We start from the raw sequence: 13,742 nt of genomic DNA on the forward strand, positions 1-13,742 counted from the left end.
TATTTTCATAATGTCATGTTTATATATCTATCACAGCCTTCATCCTAGCAATTTTACACAAACTACATTCAAGAGGCAGAACAGTTCAGTGGAAAAGGCACAGAACTTTATTTGGGTTCAAGTTCTACCTGTGACTCTTATTAGCTCTAATCTATGATGTTAGCCAAGCAGCAAAGGCAAACAAAACTACAGTGTAGAAGGACAGGGATTTATGCAATCACTTTGTAATCTCAAACATACAGTTTTACTTTCTTGTTCTGTTACTTCATTTGTATAACAGGTGTTAGACCAAATGATTTCCAAAGTGCCTTTCAACTATGGCTACGATTATCAGCAGTATCCTGGATAAAAGAAATTTTAAAGGTCTCTGAGAGTCATGCAAATACAGTATCATAAATATTTGAAACTGCAGGACTAAAGTAAACTGTCAGGTTACTCAATTGCACAGATTCTTTTAAAAGTCTATTAGGATTTTTCAGATTTTATTTTCTTTCATTTAGAAAAGGATAAGAAAAACATTCTGTTAGGTACCAGTAAAAACAGCTCTCTCTTTACATCTGATTTCAAGAGAAATGCTTTTTTAAAAAAAAACATATATATGTATATGTGTATATATATATATGTATATATTCAGATTCTTTTCCATTACAACTTATTATAAGACACTAAATATAGTTCCCTGTGCTATACAGTAGGTACTTGTTGTTTATCTATTTTATATATAGTAATATGTATCTGTTAATCCCAAACCCTTAATCTATCCCTGCCCCCGACCCTCCCCCTCCAGTAACCACAGTTTGTTTTCTATGTCTGTGAGACTAAGGAGAAATGTTTTCTGATGTTATTTTTCCTGAATTGTTATCAATTCATGCAGTTTCACTTCTACGAATTCATAAAATATTTTACTCTGAAGAGGGAGGTCTTTCTTATAAAAGCATCAGCACTGATTTTTGTTTCTGTACGGTAGAGAGCAAACAGTAACTTTTGCTCACAACAGCTTGAAATAATACATAATCCTCAAGATGAATACAAATAAAAGGAAACTCACGGCATTTTAAACAACAACAAAATGTGATCTCGAACAGTAACAGCTCATTCTTTCTCTACTTTCAAGGACTCTATTTAAGGCCTCAAAATAAGCAGCAAAGTATGCAGAGGACATTTTTGTTTATTCTAGCTGAAATTATTAAAAGGGGAACTATGCATGTAAATATGTTATGACTGACTGCCTTGACTATACCAACCAAATATCTCTCAATTCTAAAAATAATAATAATCATACTATTATTATTTATAGCATATTTTATTTCACAGAACATTTTTCTGATCCTCATAAAAATCCTGTCAGATGTAAAGGATGTTATCTCCCCTCGACAGATGAAGAAACCGAGGTATGTGCATATGTCAAATCACAGTTGTAAAACATCAGAGCTAGAACTGTTACCATGTCTCATTAACTTATACATCACCAGAATCCAGCATTTAGTGGATACTTAATCAATGTGTGGCAAATGAATTAATCTAAATTTTCTGGTTCCTAGAGTCCAGTGTTCCTTTCTTTAGCAGCTTTATTAATTCTTCAATTGCTAGGATAGGTTTATAGCTGAGTCAAATAAAACTACTAACCCCAAAGCAACAATGTTACTTAATGGATGCAATTTAGGTAGTCAGACCTTCCGGGTTGAGAACATATAAACAGATCTTTTTTCAGCTCACTATCTTTTCACCTTAACATTTCATAGGCATATATGTAAAATAACCTTATTGAATAGAACAGTTAAAGGAAAAAACATACAGACAAGCTCATGTTAATGTAATTAGCATAAAGGGACTACAATAGTCCTTCAGTATTCTGGGGAGGGGGGATTGGTTCCAGGACCTCTGTGGATACCAACATCTCAAGTCCCTGATATAAAACGGTGTAGTATTTACATATTATCTCTGAACAGCCTCCTGTACACTTTAAATCATCTCTAGATTACTTACAATACCTAATACAAGGCATATGCTATGTAAACAGTGGTAAATGCAATGTAAATAGTTGCTGGCATGGGACAAATTCAAGTTTTGCATTTTGGAATTTTTTAGAAATTAAAAAAAAATTTTTTTGCAATACATGCTTTGTTGAACCCAGGATGCAGAGCCCATGGATGCAAAGCCTGAGAATGTGGAAGGCTGACTACTCAAAGTCACAACAACTACTGTTGTTGAAGTTATGACACTGATTTTAAATGATTAAAAATTGTTTACCTGTGGTGCAAGAAGAGGTAGCCTAATGTAAGCCAAAAGTTTACTGAGATCTTTCCGTCTCTGTTCCAGATCATGACGGACCCAAGTAAGAAGTGCATTCAATATTGTCTCCTCATTAGGAATGTTCATGTCATCACTTGCTAAGAGTTTTGCAATTTCACTGGCTGGTAATAATACAAATTCCTGGTTTCGAATTACTTCCATGAAATGTTCCTAGAGGGGAAAAAGAGCATACAAACCATATTGTTTCTTCTGTCCATCACAATGTACTTAAAAGAAATGAAACACTTTTGAATTAGATACCAAAAAAGTTTATACTTTAGCTCTTCCTAGTATTACTGCTTGCCAGGAAAGAAACCTTAGAAAATAACATTTAAACTGTAATTATGTTGTTAAAATTCTTATTTCTATTTAAGTAGAATTAAAGTGTTACATTATTTATTACAATTTTAAAAATAAATTTGGGACTTTAGGTATCACTTTGCTCAAGTTAGGGAGTAGTTTTGGCAAGTTTTTCAAAGGAAAATAGGAAAAATGAAATAGACACTGAGATGTATGATACTCTAACATCAAAAGTAGGTTAAGATTTGTGGTTGCCAAAGAATCTGGCCAACAGGGAAGCCAAATACCTGAGCGAGCATGAAGTCATTTCTCCTACCCAGAAATGGCCTCCAGGGTGGCTAAATTTTCCAAGGCCATTCTGGGCCACATGTGTCCTTAGGGATATCCTAGAACCAAACTGGCCTTTAAAAGTGTTTTAATGTTATTTATAAGACCACCAAGGATTTTAGGTCTGATTTGAAAACTTCAATCTCTTTTAACCAGATTTACATACAAAGTTTTTTTGGTCTCATAGCAAAAAGAGCCAAAATAAAAATGTTGACCTAGAATGCACTGGGACTACAGGACCTTAGACTAAAGATGACTCAGTTCTGGCCACATTCTAGAATCAGGCCCTCTATAATTTGAAATGGAAGATAAAAATGCCCTTAGGTGGGAGGTAATAACTTTTACTAGGCTATTATGCTAAACAATCTAAAAAGAAGGGAAATACCTTTTGGTGTGCAAGGTTACAAATGTTAACGCGTGAGTTGTTTACACAGTTATGACATAAAAGCAAATGCTAGATGTATTGTCCCTTAATGTTTTTCTTATGCTTCATAAGGCACTGTGGCTAGCTCAACATACAGTTTTAGTAAAAAAGGCAAGGCTGTTTATATTAGAGCTGTTTAAAAATAGCTAAAGCTACTTAAATTAGAGCTAGAGATAAGGACTATCAATAATTATCTTCTATATTAAAATGAGTATTATATTTTTCACATAGCCTCCAGTAACCCAAGTTAGGTACTAATCTAAAATTTATCTTGGGTTGACATTTCATTCCTTTTCTAGAAATTCTTAAGAGGAAAACCATACATGAATAATTAACTAAATTCAATTGCTTCAATTCATCATGATTTGTTAAAGATGCCCAAATGAATCTATTTTAAATGACTGATTATCATTTTTCAGAAATATATTTTAATAAAATCTCAGGGCTGGAATGGCTTCAAGCAAACTGTTCTACTCAATTGCATACTGACATTATAAAATGATTTGGTAACACAAAGCAAGAGCTATAAAAATGTTGAAGCTCTCAACCTAGTTATCCCATGAGTTGTCTAATCCTTAGCAAATAATTCACAAGAGGGGGAAGGAAAGCTTATGCTTCTCTGATGGTGTCTCTCTGTATTATTATTTACAACAGTAAAAAATGGGAAATAGCCTAATGTCCAGCTCTACGGAGTTGTAACTCAATGGACTATTATTCAGGCATTAAAATTTTCAAAGAAAAAGATTACCTGGGTACATGGAAAGACATCTGTTACATAATCTTAGATGAGATTCTGAAGAAATCAAAATAACGTACATTTCTAACTGTTCTAGATTATAGTATACAGCACAGTCAACATTTATACAACACTGAAGTAACTACTGCCATATTTTTAAATGGTATTAATTGGATTTCATCAATGAGAAAAAGATTACATAAATATTCATTTCATTAATAGTTTGTTGATATATCTATTTCAGAACAATGCCCACCGCATTCTAGTGTAATTCGTATTAAGTGACAATTGAGTTTTCAACACCTTGCGGAAATACTACTCAACAAGGTTAAACACAAAGTGCTTCTCAAAAGTATTAATTTGGTGTGAAGCAGGTATTTTATCAAAATCCAATGTTTTTATAGGTTTTCTAGATGAAGAAACAAAATTTAAAATTGTAAAATCAAATGTTTATTTTATAAATCGATAACAACATTAAATATTTGTAATGCTATAACCAGTATTAAACTTTTTTTAGAGGATAAATTATGTATTCCAGGTCACATTTACTGGCAATGAGAACAAGAACAAGTTTCCAGATTTCAGGATTACAAGAGGGAATTCCCCATCCTTTTCTACTTGTATTCACGCAGGATCAGTGAACATCCCAAGTACACGCCCTATTTACTGATTATGATAACTGATTTCACTCTATGTCATTGTCCTTACTTCATATTTTAACTCCACTTTATGACACAAACAGCTATCATACTACCAAACACTTGCTAGCATTATGCTCTTTCTCCCTTTGGAATAGTTTTTAAGCAAATGAAATTACTGAGGGATTTATTTAAATTGAAGATTGAACTTTGCTATACATTTCATTCAGTTCCCATAGCAACAGTTCACATTACACAATCTGTCTCTAAATTACTTATTGTTATTAGAATTCAATTTCATGTCTCTGTTGAAACTGAATAATGTCATATAATGGCCTTGAGAAAAAAAAAACTACCACAACTAATTGGCTATGAAAATAGCTTTATAAACATCGAGCTAATTTAAATTTAATTTGTATCTAAGCCTTAAAGCGGCAATTGTGCCTCTACTGTAAACAACAGGAATGACCTAAACGCATACAAATGTTTTCATGTGGATAAAACTCCTTTGTAGGAAAGAGATATTACTTCAATTATGAACTGATTACAAAGGAAAAAAACCCAGCTTTAGTTTACTTATATTCATCTTAGTTCAAAAAGTTTTTGAACTTGAAGTGTAAAGGTTAAAACATGAAATCTACAAGGAAGGAGAAAGACGGAGGGAGAAAAATATTTCAAAGAACTTAACTCAAAAGATGTTAACCTAGAACCACGCTAAGTCTGTATTGCCCAGTATTGCCCTGTTGCACACTCTCTGTTTTTTCACTTGAAGCACTTTGCAAATCATAAATAAGAAACATTTCTGAGAAGTGATGACACCACAGGGAGAATAATGAATCATAAAGGTTGTGCTTTTGTCTGAGTGTTTTTGCTCACCCACACAGATCCCTACTGTGCTGAATAGAGCAAATCTATGCAGTGATGGTGATGATATCATTACTGACTGGGTATATAATGTATCAATCAGTGTTTTAAGTGCTAAACGTCCATTAATGCATTTAATCCCCACATCAAGCTTATGAAGTAAGTAGAATTAATCTCCCCAATAGTTGTAAATACCTGCTCTTACAATTTTTCCAAATCTCTGTTTTGCTAGTGAAATATTCCTAAAGTACTTGTCAATCCCTTCACATACAAACCAATTCAATGGAAGGGCAGGGGATCGTAGAGAGGGTAGACCGCCCCTGAAAAAAAATCATCTAGAAGTTGACAAAGTCAGTAATGTGGATAATGATATATTCATATGTCAATGTTATTGGAGGCATTTAAAGCAAAAGTCTTTCATCATTGCCCAGTTTTGAAGACCCACATGTGGCAAGATGGTCATCCCTTAAAAATCCTCATGCATCCCTTCTCCAAACCCCACTACTCTTAAGACGGTGAGGCTGGTCCTAGCAGTATGCCCTCCACGTGCCCTTATTTTCTTGCTGTCCTAGATCAATCTGTAAATCATTATCCTCCAGGCTTCTGAATCAGAAACCCTGCAATTTATTTTGAGTATGTCATTTGCTACAATTAATAAGAACATCTTTCTACATAGCTACAAACATTTTTTATCATGTAGTCAGACTTATCCTTAAGAAAAAGCCTCCCTTTCATCTCCTGTCTGCTGTACCGGTACTGCACCGATACACTACAGTCACTACCACCAACTTCTGTCAGTGAATATGTGGACAATTCTGAAATTCATCCATGTGCTACAGAGTAAAATGTTCGGGAGAAATCCGGCTTCAAAAAGGAGCAGATCTGAAAATCTTAACTGGAATGGTCCTAGGCCACTGCTCAGCTTATTAGTGGCTGTGATAATTTGAGGCTTGACTCTCATACCCAGGAGAAATATTACTTGGTGTTTTCCCTCATAACTCAATGGAACTATGACACACTAGACAGTGAACCTGCACTTGAACCTCAAGACATACGGCAGAGCCCTGGGAGAACAGCAACATGGAGATAAGCCTGCAGCAGTAAGGAATCAGGCAGAGAGCATGTGCCTTCCGGCTTTCCAGAAAATACATACCATAGTGTAATTGTGAGCCACTTTATGCAAATCTGTACAACCTTGAGCATCAGCAAAAGAACGGATTCCAAGACAGTTGGATGGGTGAAGCTGTTTCATTAAAAACTTACAACATGCTTCCACAACCTGTGAAAGCTGAAGAAGGCAAGCTGTAGATAACAGGCACTCAATATTATCTTCTTTCAATTCAAGGCGGCCTTAACAATAAAAAGAAATTCCGTTAACTGTGGAAACATATGAACTTTAGTTTGTAAGGTAACTGGCTTAGTATTTTATATTTTTTAACATTTTTTATTGATTTATAATCATTTTACAATGTTGTGTCAAATTCCAGTGTTCAGCACAATTTGTGTGTAGTATTTTAAAATAAGAGCTCATTACACATATTCCAGACATAGATGATTTAAGACATTCAAAAAAGAAAAAAAAGTACTAAATATGAAAAAAGAATTATTAGCTCTTTGTGACTCCTACTAAAATAAAAACTAATAGCTTGTTTCCAGAATTTTTAAAGAATGATTTAATTAGTAACATATCTATTATATAAAATTCAAATTTTAAGTGCAGTAATTCTAAAACATTATATAGCTCATTTAATTATTACATGAACACTTAAAAATATCATTCAAAAGCTTAGTTATGGTAATCATTTTAAAGGTTCTAATATAGATAAAGGAATCATGAGGGGTGGTGGTTATAACAGTAGAATTAACTGTTGGCTGTGGCAGGCTTTATTAAAAGCAGAAATCTGAAATCTAATAATAAAATTTAAATCTAAGAGGTATCAAGTTTCTATTTTCAGATTTCTTACCTGTATATGCATACTGAATCAAGGACCAGAGTGAATTTGGCTCTACACCTTCCATTTTTATTTCTTCTTGTCTTGCTTCCCTGACATCATTAGTAAACATGGCAGCAAAATAATCTGAGACAGAGGAGAGCACCAATCTGAGAACACATTAGAAGAAAAAAAGATCAGTGACAACATCGAAGCTGATGTTCACTAGGAAATGCGGCTGGCTGCTTTCTTTCCTTCTTTCTCTTTTCTTTCTCTCTTTCTTTTTTTTTTTTTTTAAATTTTGTTACCCACAGAAAGTGCTTGGTACTGAGAAATGCATTTTAAGTTTGACAAATTGCTTTATGCTCTAGTTCCTCCCTTTGAATAATAAATTACCATTACTGAAAATTTTCTCCTGAGATAAATCACTTACCCATTCACTATTCAAACATCCCCTTTTAACATCCTGAAAAAAAAGCTACAAGCTCACAGTATTAAGCTGACAATATAAAAAGTGGGGGGAAATGTAAAGTTTTTCCTGTTTATCACTTTTGAAAATAGCCTGTTTTTTTTTTTTAATTGTAGAAGTAGTAAATATATGAGAGACATTTGAGACTGGTTTTAGTAGGTTATTTTTAACTTTTATGATTTTTCAATTATTACAGTATATTATAATGTTTGTACTTTGTCATAAAATTATCTTTGTTACCACAATACAAAACTGTGTATTCTGTTATAATACATTACTATATAATAAGTATGTCTCTCTCCAGATTTTTGAGTCACATATAAGCAAAAATAGGTTATTTATATATATTTTTTTCAAAACATGCATTTTTTATTTGATAATGTGTCTTGAACATATTTCCGTATCAGCATACTTACAGAGATTTACTTTATTTGTTTTTTAAAGAAGTAGAAATTCTGATACAGATAATAGTTGAAGCTCCCTGTGTTCCTCTCTAATTCCCTTCTCCTCTCTCCCCAGGAGGGCACTGCTGAGTCATAGGGTTTGCTAAATTGCTCTCCAAAGTGCTGTGCCAATTTAGTCCCCCACCAGCACTGTATAAGAGTTAATCTTGCCCCACAATATTGTCGGATGTTAACATTTTTGGCCATCTGCAAGGTGTCAAATGGTATCTCATCATTCTTTTAATTTTCATTCACCTGATTGTTAGTGAGGTGGAAGGTCTTTTCAAATGTTTATTGGCCATTCAGGTTCCTTCTTCTGAGAACTGCCCATTCATTCATTCACTGAGCAAATACTAAGGCACACCTAGTAAACACTGGGCACTGTTCTAGATATTTGAGATACATTAGAATAAAAATAGACAAAAGATTCCTTCTCTTATGCAGTCCTACATTCTACAGGGAAGGGAGACAATACACAGCAGAAGTGAATTCTATAGTACATCAAAAAGTGACAAGGGCCATGGGGGAAAAAGCAGCGGAAGGGCAAATGGGGAGTGGGTGGTGGGTTTAAATAGGTGGTCTCACTGGAAAGTGACATTTCCGAAGGGACTCGAAGGAGGTGCAGGAATTCATCATACAGGTATCTGGGAAAAGCATTCAGGCAGAAAAGCAGCCAATGCAAAAATCCAAAGGCATGAGCCGTATGCCTGGCAGGTGCAAAGAACAAAAGGGTCAGTAGGCTCTCAAGTGGAGTGAGTAAGGAGGAGAGCAGGAGGGCAGAACAGTCAAGAGGTAATGGCAGGCTGAACCACACCAGCCACTGTGAGGACATGGCTTTCACGCTGTGCGTGACACGAGCGGTCACTGGGAAGTCTGATCAGAGCAGCAACAAGATCTGAGTTCCATTTTAAAGGACCAGTCAAGTTACTGGGTAGAAAACAGAATGCAGAATGCAGAATGCAGAGGAAAAGAGTGAAAACAGGAGTTTTTTGCAATCCAAGTGAGACGGTGATGGCTGACACAAGTGTCGCAGGTAAGGTAATGAGTTCTGCTTTGGAAATAGAGAATTTGAGGTTCTTTTACGAAATTCATATTGAACTATCTTTCTAATAAACCCATGCTCATAATATGGACCTTTTGTCACAATATATAGTAGCATCTCAATAAATATATGCTGATTGAGTCACTGAAAACTCTAAGACCAAGCCCATTCTTCCTGATTTTACTTTCACTTAGAGGGTTTAACAAAACTTTTGGGACAGAGTGTTAATTAGTTTTGAAAGGCATTAAAAAAAAAAAAACCTCGGGATCATAACAGTGATTAACAATGAACAATTAAATACGGAATTATTAGAAGAAAAATAATGAATTGTTCTTTATTAAACGGCTCCCATTTCCTTTTCTTACATCAAGAAATAATACTTCATTTGTGTTAAAGGCTTTTGTTCCTGAGCACCACTGCCTTTCATACTTCCTGGAGGTCAGCAAACAGAAGTTGGGACAGATGTGACTACTTAAAAACTCAACAGTTTTGTCACTCCATTCCACCAGCTTTTTTGTTTCTAAATACTCACAGCTCTAATTTCCATTGAGTTTATTTAAATTTATTTAATAGGAAAATTAGGTGGAGTGCTGCTCATAGTAGCTGAAATCTATATCAAATAATATTGACTGATTTCAGGCTGGTATGTCTTGTTTTTATGCTTCTAGAGATGAAGTGACCTTTTTGGGCTCTTTTAATGTGTAATAACATCATATGCACTGTTTTCTTTGCAGAAATTCCATGAAATTTAAACCATCACCAAACTACTCCATGGAATAATCAATTAGAACAAGTTACCTTAACGTACATAATCAAATTATCAAGAAAATAGTTCACACATAAAGAAGTTTAGAAAACAATTACCTATGAGCCGGAATTCTGCGATCACCAGCAACCAGAATTACATCACATAACTGTTTGTGTCTCAAATAGTTTTCCATTTTTTTGAATGTTTGCTCAGCATGATTAAGGGCTTGGAAGAATTCATCTGATGAACATGGCTCCATAGTATGGCAGGATGATAATGTCTGACTACTATTGGAGGTCCTGAAAAGAAAGAGAACACGTTTTGAAATGTCACTATCACGCTAAAAGTATCTTTCTTTCCTATCAAGTCCTTTTAGAGCCTTTAAATGTAATAGAAGTGATGCTACCAGCCAGTACTAATGTAATCATTCATCATTTTTGCCTTTTAAAATTGGTAATGGCTCAAAGCATATGCGTGTCTTGCAAACATTGTGAGTGATTGTGACATCTTCTAGTTAATAGCTACACATATTCTTTGTCCGTGCTTGAGGTCTCTCCTCTGGTCAGTACAACACCTCGGCTGAAAAAGAGCCAAAATATATTCACATTGATAGCTATAGCTCCTAACATTATATTTAAGGGTTTAAGAGATCATTTTTTGAAGGGTAGGAAGGCAATTAAACTATCTTGGAGATTTAAATCCAAGCCATCCTTTACTTAAAAATGGGTTATGTTTCACAGTTGATTTATAAAATAACTATATAGAATACAAAATATATTATCATAAAAACAGTATTATAAATAATTCATTTGCTTCTCTTGCTAGTCTTCAAAAGCCGGAGTAACCTATAACTCAGATCACAGGTTAAAAGAATTTGATGGCCTAATCTAGGTATCTAAAAACTGTCTGAAATTTCCAAGTTATAACTTGAAGAGTATGAGTTCTGTTTTCATTATGATATACTGATAGAAATGGTGAAAAAATTAAAAAATTGGGACTAAGAATGAAATCCTACATCCACTCCTCCCAAGATCTCTTCTCCAAGATCACTTGAATCAAGTGATCCCTTAGTTATGTAATCAATATCCCTTAGTTATGTAATTAACTACAAAACCACCAACTGTGCCACAACTTAGTTCTCATTTCTTGTCAGATTTACTTTAAGGATATTGTGATTCTGATGTTTTGTTGAATCAAGCTTCACTATATCTTAAGAGAATTTTCTTAATATAAATAGCTAATAACCTTATCAAAAAAGAAAAACCTCATTGGATCTTTTAAAATAAAGGAAACTGAAGTCAAGGAGATCAAGTGCCTTGCCAGAAGCCATACAGTTTGTTAATGGCAGAAATAGAGCTGTCGTAGTGACCACTAGTTGCTCAACAAAAACTTCTTTCTTTTTCTCCTGGGAATATAGCTAGACATCATTTCCCAGCCTCTCTCCCAGATACGTGCGGTCTTATGATGGAAATGAACCATGTCACCTACAGGTTAAAGTGGCTAAGAGCAGGTATGTAGTTCCCATTCTTTCTTTCTCTATCCACGGGCACCAAGGACTTACATGGAAGAAGAGTAAAATATACACATGCAAAGTCACTCAAGTAAGAACGCTCATGTTGACTGAGGTTTATCAGTTTCAAAAGTTATCAGTGCCTTGACTAATATATATCTCTACCTAAATCCTCCCAGCCCATCACATTGTCAATGCCATACAAATATGGGCCCTAAAAAATGTTCTTGGAGGGTAATTGTCAATAATGATAATAGAAGCAAAATATGTATTATCTAGAAGGTATATACTGTGCACTATGAATAATACTGGCACTTGGAAAATCTGGTAGAATATACTCAACTTTACATTTAAGATCATTAATATAAAAATGTATTGAGTAATATGTTGCTTATATATGCAAATAAATGAAAATTAGAAACTATTTAAAACTCTAGGGAAAATGTAACATAAGCAAAAATAAATAACGTTGACTTTGATGAATAACAACTTGAAGATTGAAAACATTTCTCAAGAAAATGAAGTTTGTATACTGTCAAAATACTGACAAATGATTTATGAGTATTAGTGATCTAAGAAGGAGGGAGGATTAGAACACTGATTTGTATAAGCCCAAACTCTTCCAAGAACAAGAAAAAAATGAGGTAAGTAACTTTTTTCTTGGGGCTGCTATATTTTGTATCACATTTCTTATACTTTATATTAAATTCTCAATAATGACTAAACATGAGTTAGTTGAGTGTTTTTTGAGTGATCAATTGCCATCATCCAAATATAAATGCTAATCAATGTTAAATTTTGAAAAAACAACAGAATTTATAATACTAACATCACTAAGTTATTACAGGCTAGCTTTGATGTTGGTATAAGCTCAATTAATAAAGAGACCATTTCTTCTCTTGACAAGAACTTTAATAGTGAAAATATGGAAAGCATTTCAGCATTGTGTTCAAGTTCTCTTTCCTTAAGACTGATTCAGTAGGTCTGAGGTGAGACCTAAACATATTTCTTAAAAGCCTTACAGGCGATCTAACACACATCGCAGGCTGAAGACCATCGGTACACTTCAGACAAGAGATGGATACATTATACAAATCAGCATGTGATGAACTTACAGATTTAAAACACTGATATACACAACACTTCAAACATGTGTAAACTTGAATTTCTTTCACTATTTTCAATGAACTAGCAGAACTTAACAGAATATTTTTCAAAATGAGCATAAAGGTAAAACATCAAAATTGTTTATATACATATGCATTAACAAAACAACTATGCTTCTATAAAACAGTGTTTCAAACTTCTTGATTTGCTTTCAAGGCTTTGACTGCTAGCATACGTTGAATAAACATATTATTTCAATGTGACAATTCACTGAGATTTCTGGGTATAGCAATCACTCCCACTGCTCCAAATGAAGGATCAAAAGAAGTGCAGGCGTCTGATTTGTAGACTATGGAAAAGTGAAGCCATCCATTCACAAAAGGAACATGGAAGAGGTAGGAACAGAGCTACTCAGACTTGAAGAGCTACACAGCTTTCTAGCATTTCTTGTTTTGCCTTGTTTTTAAGAAATGTAGGACCTCGCACATGCAATTTTAATAATGCAAGAATTTACTTGAAAAAAGAATTTGCTGCATATCCATCCAACTACAGAACCCTAGGTATGGTTCTATACCCTAGGTATAGGTTCTCTAGGTATGAGAACCATTATATACAGAATTTTTACATCTAGAAGGAACCTATGCAGTCATTTAATTCAACTCCTTTATTCTGCAGATGAGGAAATTTGAGGCTCAAAATGGCTCAAAGTGATCAACCAAGGACATACAAGTAGCTGATTATAAAGCCAGGATCAGAAGACATTTGGAATGTTGGTCAAACCACTCGCAAAAGAATGGACATTTTTTCTTACGTTTACCCTAACGCATCAGTGAGTGTAAGGACTAAGGAGATGAAGGGAGACAGATGGTACAACAGAAATGAAGATAACTTACCAGAAAAAAGGGCATTAA

The 13,742-nt window shown here is 34.2% G+C and overlaps 1 protein-coding gene across 4 annotated transcripts in view; it reads right to left on the bottom strand.

Moving 5' to 3' along the window:
• KLHL5 (kelch like family member 5) overlaps positions 1-13,742 on the bottom strand; it is a 77,807-nt gene that overhangs the window by 35,834 nt on the left and 28,231 nt on the right. For all 4 annotated transcript variants that reach the window (XM_072945085.1, XM_072945096.1, XM_072945088.1 and 1 more), the window contains 4 exons: positions 10,331-10,513; positions 7,546-7,682; positions 6,735-6,931; positions 2,251-2,463 (listed from right to left, as the gene is read on the bottom strand). In XM_072945085.1, coding sequence (XP_072801186.1) covers positions 2,251-2,463; positions 6,735-6,931; positions 7,546-7,682; positions 10,331-10,513 — 730 coding nt within the window. The remainder of the gene's footprint in view (positions 1-2,250; positions 2,464-6,734; positions 6,932-7,545; positions 7,683-10,330; positions 10,514-13,742) is intronic.

This window comes from Vicugna pacos, chromosome 2 (assembly GCF_048564905.1).
Source record: "Vicugna pacos chromosome 2, VicPac4, whole genome shotgun sequence".
Taxonomy (NCBI): Eukaryota; Metazoa; Chordata; class Mammalia; order Artiodactyla; family Camelidae; genus Vicugna; species Vicugna pacos.